General features: G+C 35.9%; 1 protein-coding gene across 1 annotated transcript in view; it reads right to left on the bottom strand.

Annotated features, from left to right (window-relative positions):
* Nucleotides 1-336: 336 nt before the first annotated feature.
* Nucleotides 337-14,342, bottom strand: part of Cnst (consortin, connexin sorting protein) — a 98,034-nt gene continuing 84,028 nt past the window's right edge. The window contains exons 10-11 of the mRNA XM_076831766.1: nt 7,752-7,887; nt 337-3,503 (exon numbers count right to left, since the gene is read on the bottom strand). Of these exons, the coding sequence (XP_076687881.1) occupies nt 3,298-3,503; nt 7,752-7,887 (342 nt within the window). The 3' untranslated portion in view covers nt 337-3,297. The remainder of the gene's footprint in view (nt 3,504-7,751; nt 7,888-14,342) is intronic.

Below are 14,342 nucleotides of genomic sequence, written 5' to 3'. Positions count from 1 at the left end.
TTCTTTTTTTTTTTTTTTTTTAATATTTATTTTTTAGTATTTGGCAGACACAACATCTTTGTGTGTATGTGGTGCTGAGGATCGAACTCGGGCCGCACACATGCCAGGCGAGCGCGCTACCGCTTGAGCCACATCTCCAGCCCTCTTAATTCTTTTTTGAAGGTGAAGGAAACATGACAGAATAGAAAGTATAATGGTTTTAGGAGTTATAAGACCTGGACTTGAGGATATGTGTTTACTAATCTAAGCATTAAATGAATAAATGTTAAAATGCTACGAATAATGCATAAAGTAGTACACAAGAGTCAGTTAGTATTAACTGGGCCCAAAGAAATGAACAGAGTTACACAGGTCACATCAGCAGAAAGTTAAAAATTCATCTCATTTGTATTTGGAGTACATGCCACAAGTCTAGACTAACTTCAGCCAAATGGGCGAACAACTGAGGGATTTCTTTGTTTTTATCCATCTTCCCTCTTTTCCTCCTCAACTCTTACCCCTTTTTTCATACTGGCTGTTCCCCTCACCCCATATCCTCCTATCATTCCAGCAAGACCAAACTTGGACCACCTTCAAATTTCAAATCTTCTCCACATTTAAGACACAAATTCACAGCTTGATGAAGTAAACCTCCCAGAGGATTTTGATTTTCAAATCTGAGAGACTGTATTTTTAGAGTGGATTTCAGCTACTGTGTCAGGCAGATGGGGGAGGCGTTTTAGAAGCAGAGGAACCTTTACTTAGGGGGTGATTAGACTTCCCCAAATATCGGTGGGTCAGACCAATTCCTGAAATTACTTTTTTTGCTTTAAAGCAGTTTTTCTGAACATCCAAGGATTCAAATAAATTCTCTGAGACACTTCATTGGTGTAGATTTTAAATTACAAGCCCGATGTGATACCCTCACATACAGTTCTTAAGGAAGATTAGTTACAAACAGTTATCATTACTTTCAAATGAGAGGAAAAATTACATTTCAGTAAAACTGGATAAACTTTTTAACGCATGATATAACAATCCTTTCATCACTGGATGGAATTACTCCAATTCATGCAATAATTTACTATTACATTTTTTAAAGTTTCCCTAATTTTTTCTAAGTGAGATTTCATGCCTATTTTAAGTCAAGATATTGATATGCTCCTGAGCTCACCTCACCACCTCTGGGCAGTAGTGAAGATATCTGTTGTTTCTCAAGACATGACTGGGAGCCCTGACTAACAAGGTATTATCTCAACTTTTTCATTATAATGTGAAGGTTCCTAGGAAATCCCAGGTTTCAAAAAAGTGGCCTAGGTTGCAAACATAACATTAGAGATTATATAGGACTCTCATGGTGACCTAAAAAGGTGAACAGGAGGGAAATTTTGACTTCTCTTGACATAAAATTGGCTAAAATAAGGATCACCAAATTCCTGCAACTAGAAATTATGAGGGTAGCACAGAAGAGGTTTGTCTATGACAAGGAGGCTCCATACAGCAGATCTTGTGAGCGGCTTTTATAGAACCACTTAAGATAGTACCGTGGACAGATTACATATTTTATATACAATTTGAATACAAAGTCTTAAAATATTACATAATTAAAATAATCTTCTAATAAAATCAGCCTTAAGTATAAGGAATCTAAATTTCAGTATCTTGTACACTTCTAAATAAATATCTTTGATCTATAACCATTCGAAATATTACAGTTTATAGTGACATGATAAAGACAAGCCAGATAGTATTACAAGTAAAAACAAAACATCAGTTTAAAAATAAACAAGCCCCAAAACACACTGAGGTGAAACTATAGAAAAATCAAAACACTAGTACATAATAATTAAGTATCTAGCATTGGGATAACCAAATGCATGCTTAGCAACACACTTTCAACTTATAAAAAGCCCTTTAAATTCATATAATCCAAATAAATAAGCAAAAACACAAAGGAAAGTACTGTACCAGCCAGTAACAACTAGAAAGCAATTTCTCCCTTTTTCTTTCAAATGATCCTAAGAGGAAAAACAGAAAATAATAATCACTTGCTAAAAAACTATAATTCATGTTTTTTATTTTTTAAATGCTGCCTGCGATATAAAAGTCAAAGCAAGGCTTCCTAAATGTTAGGCCACCTAACTGACAGATTTAAATAAAAATCATACTTTTGCCTATTTAAGGTATGATTGAATTTTCACTTAATGACCCCACAATAGAGTCTAAATCAAGCCCATGATATGAATGCATATTAAAACACCTGAATGCATGATCTGTTAATACTGAATTATATATGGTGATTTAATTTCACTCGCCAAAGGACTGGCTTACTTTATATGACCAGAATTAAGACATCTGTAGTAGGGATTTTATGTTTATGTCCATATTCTGGTTTTTAGATTCTCAGAACATAATAGATGCTCAGTATTTATTTGCTGAATCATGTTGATTTCAGCGTTCACCACTTCAGGAAGCACTGAGTCCGTGATCAAACTGTTCCTGAGATTCAGGGGGAGCTCTTTAATTTTGCCTTCAGGCCTGTGATTAATTTCTGGCTAGTCAATCAATTTAATTGCCATAGATCTGTCACAGTTTCTCATTTCAGGGCCACGATTTCTACAATTCATCTATTCTACAGCTAAGCCTTCTTCAAATATTTGTGCCTGCACATCATTGTCAAGTTAAAAGAATAAAGATAATCTCTGTTACTCTATGTTGGATATTTGCTTATGAGAACTGCTTGAGATACATGCGTGCGCGCGCACGCGCACATACACACACACACACACACACACACACACAGCCATTTCACAAATGGATAGCAGAATCTGGAAATAATGCAAAAGGCCTAAATTACATAGCTCCCAAGGGTAACTAAAAAATGACATTGGAACCATAAGGAACTCTGATTATAAACAAACTTATTGCATGATGGCTAGAAGCAATGCCTGTAGACCAACAAATCTAAACCAGAGGTGTCCTTTAACCATTAGCTTGACAGGAGCTAGAAACAGTGTGGTTACAAGACTGCCCAGCATAATCTGCTCAGTGTTCCTCATTGCTCTAAGAAGCAGTGAAGAGATGAATACCTCTCCAAAGATCATTTCTTCATCCATGATGGTTATATCAATAACACCTCATTATGTAGATATTCTAACAGATGTCCTCTGGATTGCCATTTAAAGTTGCTGTTTTGGGTATTCTTGGGTCCTCATTGGGGGTTAGGGGGAATGTTTCAGAACTCTGAAATAAAAGCTGTTTAGAAAGTTTCACATCTTTCATTCTCACTGCCAATGTGACTGTCCCCCTTGAGTGTTGCTAGGAGAGGTAGATCCAGTGTTTCAGTTCTGCCATTCCCTGGAGTAACTTGGTGTAATAGAAGTCCATGTTGTCTGCAAAGTCTGTACAAACAGGTGACTCCATGTCGCCAAAAGTGCAGTATAACGCAGTTCCTCCAACACTAAGGAAAACTGTTGCTATGCACAGCAAGATCAATAAAATACAAGAGCCACCTCCAACTTCATCTGCAAACATGAGAAGAGAGTGAGGTTAAATTGTCATCAATGGAAATCTTAGCATCTGTTGTCTTTCCCCTGATTAAGATAATAGGATGTTTCGTAGTTAAAACTCTAGAGTCAGGGCTTTTAGACAGAAAACACATGCATCTACAAACCCTACAAAGGCCTACCTACTAGTTACTATAAAGATTCATATTTGTGGAGCTTGTGAATGCTGAAATTAAAACCAGCTCATTTGTACAATGAATATAACTTCCATCAAAAAGAAAAAAAATGGCAATATTACTCAGATGGTGTAATGATGTTGTTTTAGAATATACACTTTGGCTTTAATTAAAATGTCTTTGAAGTTTATGTCATGGGACCACCTTGAATGAAAGTCAATTTTATTAACACAATGAAAATGTCTTTGGGTGGGATCCCCTTTGCATTCTAGTCATACTCATTTTTGTTCTTATTTAGTGGAACAGAGAAGTTCTAAAAATTGTTATAATTTCTTCTTATTTTGCTTAACAATTTTGGCAGGCTTGTTTCTAATAAATGTCCACATTGGTCTTTCTATATTGGGGAAAATAACTATTCTTTGGTTGAAAAATCCTAATGATCTTTATAATTAAAGAAAACCAAAAATATTTTGGGAAGACTAAATAATTTTAAATCTTCAGCACAATGAAGGCGAATATAAACTTTTTTGGGAGGTAAAGTGGCAGTATCTATTAAAATTTAGAACTAATTTATGTTCTAGCCTGGACATGTCTAAGAGTGACACAGGGTTAACTGAATGCAATGCTGAGACCCCTGGGAAAAACCAGGACTATCTCGGGCCAACTGTGATATATGGTCTCAACATTTAGTCCAACAAATCCACTTTTAGAAATTAGCTCACAGAAGAGCCTAATACGTAACAACATATGTACAAATTTGTTCACTGTAACAGAATCTGCTTAGCAGAATGATGCAAATAACCTGGTTAATCATGTTACATGGGATAGTTTAATTATGAGATATTTATATAATGGAATATTGTACAATTATTAAGCTGAATGAAGTAAATTTAGGAAATGTTCTTTCACAGAAAGATATTCAAGATTCATTGGGCTGGGGTTGTGCCTCAGTGGTAGAACACTTGCCTAGCATGTGTGAGGCACTGGGTTTAATTCTTAGCACCACATATAAATAAATAAATAAAATAAAGGTCTACTGACAACTAAAAAAAATATTAAAAAAGGATTCATGGTTAAATTTTAAAAAGAAGTTACCTAGCAGGATATATAGAACTCATATAGACACATGTACACACACATATGCACATATATACACAGAATATGACTTGAAAGAATGATAAGAAATTCCAAGCAGCACTTGGAAAGGGGTAAGAAGGTTGTGGGACTCATACTTTTTACTTCATTACTGTCTAATCATATGCTTCATGATTAGCATATATTATTTCTTGAAAAATAAATTTTATAAAACCTAATCGATACAAAATACACTTTATATGAAAGATTTTACAGTAATATATGAATATATTCTTCTTATAAAAATTTGAACATAAAGTATCTAAGTCTAAGGATCTGTTCCTTTTTCTCCTACAATCCTATCCTCTTCCTTCTCAGAGTTGCACACTGTTAAATATGGTATGCACCTTTCTAAATCAGATATATCTAATTTTAGAACTTTTATACAGATAGTATTATATAATCATATGGTTCTTTGATTTGCATTTTTAATTTTTTTTTTGGTACCAAGGATTGAACTCAGGGGCACTCAACCACTGAGCCACATGCCCAGCCCTATTTCGTATTTTATTTAGAGACAGGGTCTGAGTTGCTCAGTGCCTCACCATTGCTAAGGCTGGCTTTGAACTTGCAATCCTCCTGCCTCAGCATCCTAAGTTGTTGGGATTACAGGCGTGTGCCATCATGTCCAGCTTGCATTTAAAAATAGTTCATTTTTTGTTAGTTTTTCTTGGTAGTGCTGGGAATGGAACCCAGGGCCTTATTCATACTAGGAAAGTGTTCTACCACTGAGCAACACTTGCAGCTCAATACAAATTTTTAAAAAGTAGAATTATATCATTGACATTGTGTTTTTTAAGTTTTGGTCAGTTCGAGCTTTCTCTTTCTTTCTTTTTAAAATATAATTCCCTTTCATGCGCTTATTTAATGCGTATGCATCTTTCCATATTTATCTTCCATATTTATCTTCATTATCATTTATAGTCAGCCCTCCATATCTGTGGGTCCTGCATCTGTGGATTCACTAACCACAGATGGCAAATATCCCAGGGGGGTGGGGACCAGTTTGTATTGAGTATGCAGACTTTTTTTTCTCATCATTATTCCTTAAAAAATACTGTATGGCAACTATTTACAATGCATTACATATTATAAGTAATAGGGATGAGTGAAAGTATACAGAAGGGTAAGCATAGGTCATATAGAAATACTATGCCATTTACGTAAGGGATTTGAACATCCACAGATTTTGTTCAGGGATTCTGGAACCAGGATGATTGCATTCATATACAGTACAAATATCTGAGCAGTTTAAATGTTTAAAAATACTTCTTATGTTTGTTTTATTTATATGTACTAAAACAGTTTAGAGCCATGGTGTCTAATGTGAAAGTCATGAGCTGCATGTGGCTGTTGAGAACTTGACATGTGGCTGGTCTGAACAAATATTCTATCAAGTGCAAAAAATGCATACCAGATTGGGAAAACTCAGTGTGAAAAAAAGAGTTCATGAAAACCCAATTTTTTCAGTTTGCTCACATGTTGAAATAAATATAAACATTTTTTTCCCCAGTGGAAATGGGGATTGAACCCAGCAATGCTCCTCCACTGACATCCTTTTAATTTTAAATATGGAGACATGATCTCATTAAGTTGTTAAGGCTGGCTTTAAACTTGCGATCTTCCTATCTCAGCCTCCCCAGTAGCTGGGATTATAGGTGTGTGCCACCAGGCTTGGCTACAATTGATTACTATTTAAACATGGCTATTATAAAATTTAACATCACATGAGTCTCACATATTTCTAGTGAATAGAGATGATTTAGTGGAAGAACTGATTTAGCAGAAGAACTTCCATTCAGGAAGCTTTGGCAGAAGGTGAGGCTTATTCCTAAGCACTATGTAAGCTACACAGCTTTGGAATAAATCATTACCAGCATCAAACATTTACACAAAACTTTCATAACTGTCAAAATGACTTCATATTCATTGTCAGATGTTTTTTGGTTCTCATAAAGGCAGAGATGCAAATGCTATTCTTTTTATCTTTAAAGATGATGAATCTGAGTCTCCCATAGTTAAATGACTTGATCTGGCTACTAAGTGAAATAGGAACTGAGATCTACACATCCAGGTTCCTCCTACTAAGCAGATTTAGTAAAAATTAGCACAAACAGGACCAAGCACTTTACATGGAGAAGATCTTGACAGTGAAAAGCAACGTGCAAGTGAGGGGTTAGAAAAAATTTATTTCAAGGCCCCAACAAGCTTTATAGTTGTTAAGAGTTTAAAGGTTCTTGGCCATTTTTCCACTCTTATTTATCTGTGTTTCAGGTAAGCCTATTTGAAACCTCAAAAGGTAGCACTGTTTGCTAGGGCGACCACCTTAAACATAAGCCCAGGAGGAAAAAAATCAGACCATAGTAACAGTGTTAAATTGTTGCTCTTGGGAGACACTATTTTCTACAAAGTGAAGAAGGAATTGCTGAAAAGAACATACTCGTGATTCATAAATATTTTTCACAATTAAGGAGGAATATTAATTGGCTACTGAATATCAATTGGCAAGCTTATTTTGTAAAAAAAAAATGCTAAAGAAAGAAATTGAAATGAAGTCTCAACATGGTGGATTATCTATGGAACAGGGAAACCATGAATTTAACTTCTTAACTTGCTCACTTATTTGAGCAAAATGCTTCAAAATAATTTATGATGATGGTTGGAATGTATATTTTATATTTTTCCTTCTTAGCAGATAAAGCAACTAAGTTCATATATTCTTTTACCTATTCTGTCAGCAAACATCACATCATATAGTAATTGATTCTTCCAGCAAACACTGACTGTTAACAGCATTAGAAAAGTGCTCAACAAGGGCTGGGGGTGGTAGAGTGCTTGCCTAGCACATGTGAGGCATTGGGTTTGATCCTTAGCACCACATGTAAGTAAACAAAATAAAAGTATTATGTCTATCTACAACTAAAAATATTAAAAAGAAAAGGGCTCAGCAGTTTACCTGGATCCAAGTTATCATCTATTTCTTGGAATCTCACTCTTCTCTTAGATGATTTCTGCTGCATTTGGGCAGGATGATCTCCTACAGTATCATTCCTTTTCTTTAATATAGAGACCAACCCTTCAGCAGGAACAACCTGCCAGAGATCAAAGAATGATTTGTTATTTTAAGGTGGGATATGTCAACAATATTTTACATGTTGTAAAAAGGCTAATTCAATTCAACAGATATTTGAATTTTTATTCAGGTATATCCAATTCTTATGGGAAAAATCATAATCAACATATAACAGAAAAAATTTTTCAATTCCATGCAGGTAGCTGACAAACACATAAGTCCAAACCCCTGACTCCTCTTCCTGACCTGGAACTGACTCCAGGAACCAGCAGGAGACCTCAAGAACTCCATTAACTACCTTGCTTTGTAGTTTAACTTCCCCTTAAGTTATCTGTACATGATCACTTACAGCCCTGGTTGCTTAATGCTGGTTTTGCTTTATACTGGATGCTTAAACTCCATCACAGCTCTTTTCATTCATCAGTAATTTTTAAGAAATAAACACATGAGACTTAGAAAGTATCCAACACCAAGCTTTTAACATCAAATGAGATATATCTTCAATCTCTCTGAGAAAGTATTCATTTACTAAATAAAGCTCTATATTCAAAACATATTAGGGACATCTCTAGAACTTCCCTCAGAGCCAGTCTACCATGGATATATTATTTTATATACAGAGGTTGGCAAACTATGGCCAGCAGGCCAGAGAATCATTGTGTATTTTTATAAATAAATTTAACTGGAATCCAGTCCAGCCCCTCATCTACATATTGCCCATGGCTGTTCTGGGGATATAATGGCAGAAAGGTAGTTACATCAGACCATTATGTCTAAAATATTTACAATTTGTCCCTTCATGGGAAAAGTATCCCAACATCTCTTCAGGTCCTTACCACTACCTTTTCTATGTTGCCTTCTAGTTTTCACTTGGGCTACCTCTCTCCTGTTTATGTTCTATTTCTTATTTAAAACAAAAACAAAAACCCTTGCCATTTAGGAACTAAAAACTCCAAGATGCAGTGAGAGAGAAGAGGATCAGTAGGAAAGGCCAGGCTGGGAGGCAGAAGGCCTTCACATGGGCTCCTAGGCAGCAGACTCACCCACAGAAGTTGACTTGTGAGTTACCTGCTTGTTCTGAGCTACAGGTGATGACATAGGTGGCCATTGTGGGCCTAACACTGTGGATGTCAGCAACTTGCTGGTATCAGATCACTGTAAGCTGAGGATTGCCTGTCATGTCATTTATCTAATCAATGCCATAAAACGCTTAATATGATTTCCAGCTCTAGCCAGCAATCTCTGATAATGTGCTATGCATAAATGTTAATGATTGTATTAGGTCTTTTTATAACTCAGGGCTTTTAGGGGTAAATAACTCCAGATAGTCTTCTACATTCTTTTCTGAACATGGATCTACGGAAACCATAATGTCAAAAAAAATCAATATTCAGCAATTTATTCTTTTTATAGGAGATATATATTTCATTTGTCTTGGTTCTGAGAAACCTAAAATACATTAGGAATAGTCTTTAAAGTCTTTCTTTATAGGGCTAAGGATGCAGCTAGCCCTGGGATGTGAAAGGCCTGGGGTTCCATCCCCCTCCCCCTGACACACACAAAGTCTCCAATCTTTCTTTACAAAGAAATAACATTAAAGAGCTCCTTCATACCAAAGAAAAATTATTTTATAAGCATCTTGCTGAAACTGAGAGGGAAGAAATTCTGAAGAGGAATCTTTCTAAAGAGCAAGGGATGGAAAATAGAAATTAATTTAAATTAATACATTGGTACTAAAGATGCATCATTCAAGTTGGGCATGGTGGTACATGTCCATAATGCCAGCAACTTGGGAAGCAAAGGCAAGAGAACCCCACATTTAAGGCCAGCCTTGGCAACTTAGCAAGGCCCTGTCTCAAAAAAAAAAAAAAAAAAAATTAAAAGGACTGGGAATGTAACTCAGTGGTAAAGAGCCCATGGGTTTACTCCCCAGTATGGGGAAAAAAAAAAAAAAAGGTAGAGGGGACTCACAGAGTCATTCAATACCTACTTTCCCATATAATAAATATGTACATTTACCAAAAGTGAATTTAACCTACTGTGGGAGTTTTTGTTTTGTTGTGCTTTTTTTTTCCCTTCACATTTTTAAATTGATGCACTCTAGTTGTATATATTGATGGAATTTGTTTGTTGTGCTTTTGAAATAGGGGTCTTGGCTATGTTACCTGAGCTAATCTTCAATTTCTGGGCTCAAGTGATCCTCCTGCTTCAATTTCATGTGTGGCTAGAACGACAATCACCTACTACTGTACCAGGCAACAGAACAGTTTTTTGTTTTGAGTAGTGCTGGGGACTGAATCCAGGGCTTCATCCATGCTAAGCAACGGCTTGACCATTCCCTCCATTCTGGGAGCTTTTAAGGTGCTCTTTTAACTTTGAAAAAAATTTTTTTTTCAGATTAAAAATAGTTCTAAGGTGTTGCATTACTGTTAATTGTATCTTTTTGATATGAATTTTGAATCCATAAAAGCAAGAAATAAGCACAAACCATAAGTAAAACAATATTGTAAGTATGAATAAATGGATATTGACAGACTAAGAAAAGCCTTAAAGTCCTCTGGAAAAGCACAGAATGTGCCACCTGGACCCAGAGCTGGCCTGATGCAGCAGCTGCTCAGTCCCTACCTTAGCTCTGCTCAAGTGGGTGTTTTGCTCTGGAAGCCATGCTCTTAACGCACACAAGCCTCATCAGGCAATCCCACCTTATTCACTATATGGGCAGCAATGAACTTGGGCAACTTTTTTTTAAAGAGGAAAGAGGCAGAGTATGAGAAATTACAGTTGTGAGTTGTATGGGATGAATCAACATTTTGTTTTGATTTGTCCTTCCCTTCATCCGTTAATTCATTAAAAATCTAACCACATATTTTCTTTTTTAAAAAACCCTATAAAAATCTTTTGTTTCAGGAGGGCCTGTCCCAGCTGTCCTAAGTGAAGAAGGGTGCTCTTTTCAGGGATATTCTCTAGGGTGTTTTTTCCCCCTCTAACTGTTTTCTGGTCTTATAGATGAAGAACAAAGGAAGATGGGACCAACTTGAGGCAAAAAGATGTCCACCAACCTGGAAACTCTAAGAAATCAGGAGGTATGACAGGATTTGTCCTTTTTCATTTTTGCAAGAGCCTGGGACAGAGGTCTTAGACCTACCATCACACAAAACTCCTATTTGCCCCATTGGGACACAGCAAGAAACTACTTTAGTGGGCTTGCCTTATTTCCATGGTCAAAGGGCAAGTAAGCCCAAACAAGGTCATGGTCTTGGCTTACGGTATCACTAAAGTATGGCAAGGTTTTCTAAAAAAAAAAAAAAAAAAAAATGAAATATTGATTTAGGACACACTGCAATGTGTCTCCTCCAAATTATTCCTGAAAAAAACATATTTAAACCAGGCTTGGTGGTACATGCTTGTAATCCCACCTATTCAGGAAGCTGAGGCAGGATCATTGCAAATTTGAGGACAGCCTGGGCAACTTAATGAGAACTTGTCTCAAAATAAAATTTAAAAAATATTTGTTTTCTTTTGCTTTGTTACCATATATCAATATTAAAATATAAAACAGATTGATTTTTGTAGGGCTGGGGATTGAACCCACCACTTTATGCATGCTAATAAGACAGATGAAGAATCTTAGAAGCTCAAAATCAGCTTTAAAACTAAATTTAATTTCTCATTTCAATTAGCAAACTGATTCCTATCCAAACAAAATATGCCAAACCCTTCTATTGAGAACAAAAAGGATGTCTGCGCCATAATTAATGTAATTGTTACTGGTGGAACTTTATGAATAAATGCAGAGCTTTAAAAAATCCATCTGGCTGAGTCCTCTATATTTGCAAATAAACTTGCCCTCAAAAATCAACGACCACCTTAACCAGCATTTTCAGAATGAACTGGTTATAAAAACAAAATTATTTTGCAACTCTACTGGAATAGTAATTCCTAATAGGATAAGGAAAACATTCAGAATGGACTACTGTTAGAGTAAACACATTGCTCATGAGATTAAAGGAGAAAACAGATATCAAGTATTATTTTAATGATATAGGCTTAACTTAATCCAGAACCTCCAGGCTGGTAAATTTTGAGCAAAAACATATGCTTGGTTTCCAACTAAACTGACAACATTCATAAATGGTATTAGTATATTATAAATATCTTAAATGCCAATGATTTTTCGCAGAAGCACTTTAAAATTTACATCTAGCTTTCTTCCCTAAAAAAACAAGTGATGAACTGGGAGTTTAGGTCTGTGGTAGAGAGCTTGCCTAGCAAGGAAAAAGCCCTGGTTCTATCCCCATCAGCACCACAAACAAACAAACTAACAAACACACACCTGTGATTGTCTCTGCTTGCTCATTTAGTTTTAGGTACCACAGTGAGAACTATAGTGTATCCTGTGTCTTTAGATAACATACCACGTTCAATCTTCACAACTCTCTTTTATAGGTATTATCACACCCATTATACAGATGAAGCACCAAACTTAAAAGAGCTTAAGTAACTTGCTTAAGCTTGCATTGCCCAGTAACTAGCAGAGTTTGAATATAAATTCAGGATTAAATCTCTTGCCATTTCCCCAATGTGAAAAGATCTTATTTTCTAAGACTAAGAAAATTTTGCTTTGTGCCTTATCTTTTTTTTTAAAAAAAGATTTACTTGTTTTCTTCTTTTTTTAAAAAAAATATTTAATTTTTAGGTGTAGATGGACACAACACAACGCCTTTATTTTTATGTGGTGCTGAGGATCGAACCCGGGACCTGCCCCTGCTAGGCAAGAAAGAGCTCTACCGCTGAGCCACAATCCCAGCCCCTCTTCATCTTTTTTTTTAAATCTTTTATTTTTATGTGGTGCTGAGGATCGAACTCAGTGCCTTGCATGTATGAGACCAGCACTCTACCGCTGAGCTATAGCCCCAGCTGCGTGTCATATCTTTTGATACAGTTAAAGTGGGATGAGCAGAACTTTCAAAAAAAAAAAAAACAAAACTAATGAGTTCATATCTTTGCCAGAAATTCTAATCTTATATATTTCCCCATTTCAGATACTTAAACTAGGGGATAGGGGTTGTAGCTCAGTGGTATAGTGTTTGCCTTGCAAACATGAGGCCGTGGGTTCTACCCCTGGTATCTCTCTCTCAACACACACACAAACACACACACACACACCTTTTTTTTTTTTCTTTTTTAAAGGAGATATTTAAACATATGGCTAAACTTGCCAATCTAGAGACATGGGGAAATGGGTGATTAGATAGAAAACCTTTCGTGGAAAGAGATTAATGTCATGGCCATTACTACAGCAAATTAAAAGAAGAAGTGACAGCTGGACCCAGGCATGCCAGCTACATGAAGGAAAAACCATCTTCAGAAAGAGCAGGTGGTCAAACCCACAACCTTGAATTTTAGAGCACTGCAATAAGGAGAAAGTGCAAAATAGGAAAAAGACAAATTGTGATGAAGTGAATCAGTGTGGAATTTGGAAAGATTATGGTAAGAAGGAAAGAGTTTTTTGTTTAAAATAAGGAGTTTCATAAAGTAAATTTCTAGATTAGGCATTACTTCATATTTTTATAATTTGTTTTGCTTGCTTAAAGGGACAATTTAATAAATATTAAGATAGGAAAATAAATGGTAAGAATGTCAGCTACCACCCACTTTTTAACTTCCATAAAGCTGTTTAAAAAACTACCAGTAATGGGTCTGGGATTGTAGCTCAGTGGTATAGTGCTTGCCTCACATGTGAGAGGCACTGGGTTCGATACTCAGAACCACATAAACAAATAAAATAAAGTTATTGTGTCCATCTACAACTAAAAAAATATTAAAAATTAAAAAACAAAACAAAAACTATCAGGTAAGTTACTTTAGATCCCCTCACCTTGTGAAATTACTTGACAGCCCTTGCCAATATTTGAAACTACATTATTTTTATGTGAACTTGTTTATTATGTGTCTCTCCCTCTAGAAAATAAGTTTCATGAGAGCAGGGACTTGATCTGTATTCACTACTCTCTCTCCAGTTTCTATTACATAGTAGGTGCTCAATAAACATGCCAAAGAGTAAATGAATACTCAGATGAAGAATTTACATAAGGACAGTATCTAACATACTTCTTTGAACAATGTAGGTTTTCCTTGAAAATTATCAAAACAATCTATTTTCAAAGGTTATTTATTGTTGTAAGTGAACTTGGGGGGGGAAAAAGCCTTACTGGATATAGTGGTTGTTATTAACAATGGTCTATGTTGGTTTTATAGCCATATAAGATGTATCCAGCAGCATCCTTACCCTTAAGGAGTCTGCAATTTGGTGCAGAAGACAATAAGTGTCTTCCTATAATAATAAGGGAAGATTACATTGGGGACAAAACTTTAGGGGGAGTATGCCCCTTCCCTCATTAGAAATTCAGATAAGGGGCTCGGGATGTGGCTCCAGTGGTAGCGCGCTCGCCTGGCATGCCTGAGGCGCTGGGT

Source organism: Callospermophilus lateralis, chromosome 13, assembly GCF_048772815.1.
Source record: "Callospermophilus lateralis isolate mCalLat2 chromosome 13, mCalLat2.hap1, whole genome shotgun sequence".
Lineage (NCBI taxonomy): Eukaryota > Metazoa > Chordata > Mammalia > Rodentia > Sciuridae > Callospermophilus > Callospermophilus lateralis.
This window is presented reverse-complemented; position numbering and strand designations above follow the sequence as displayed.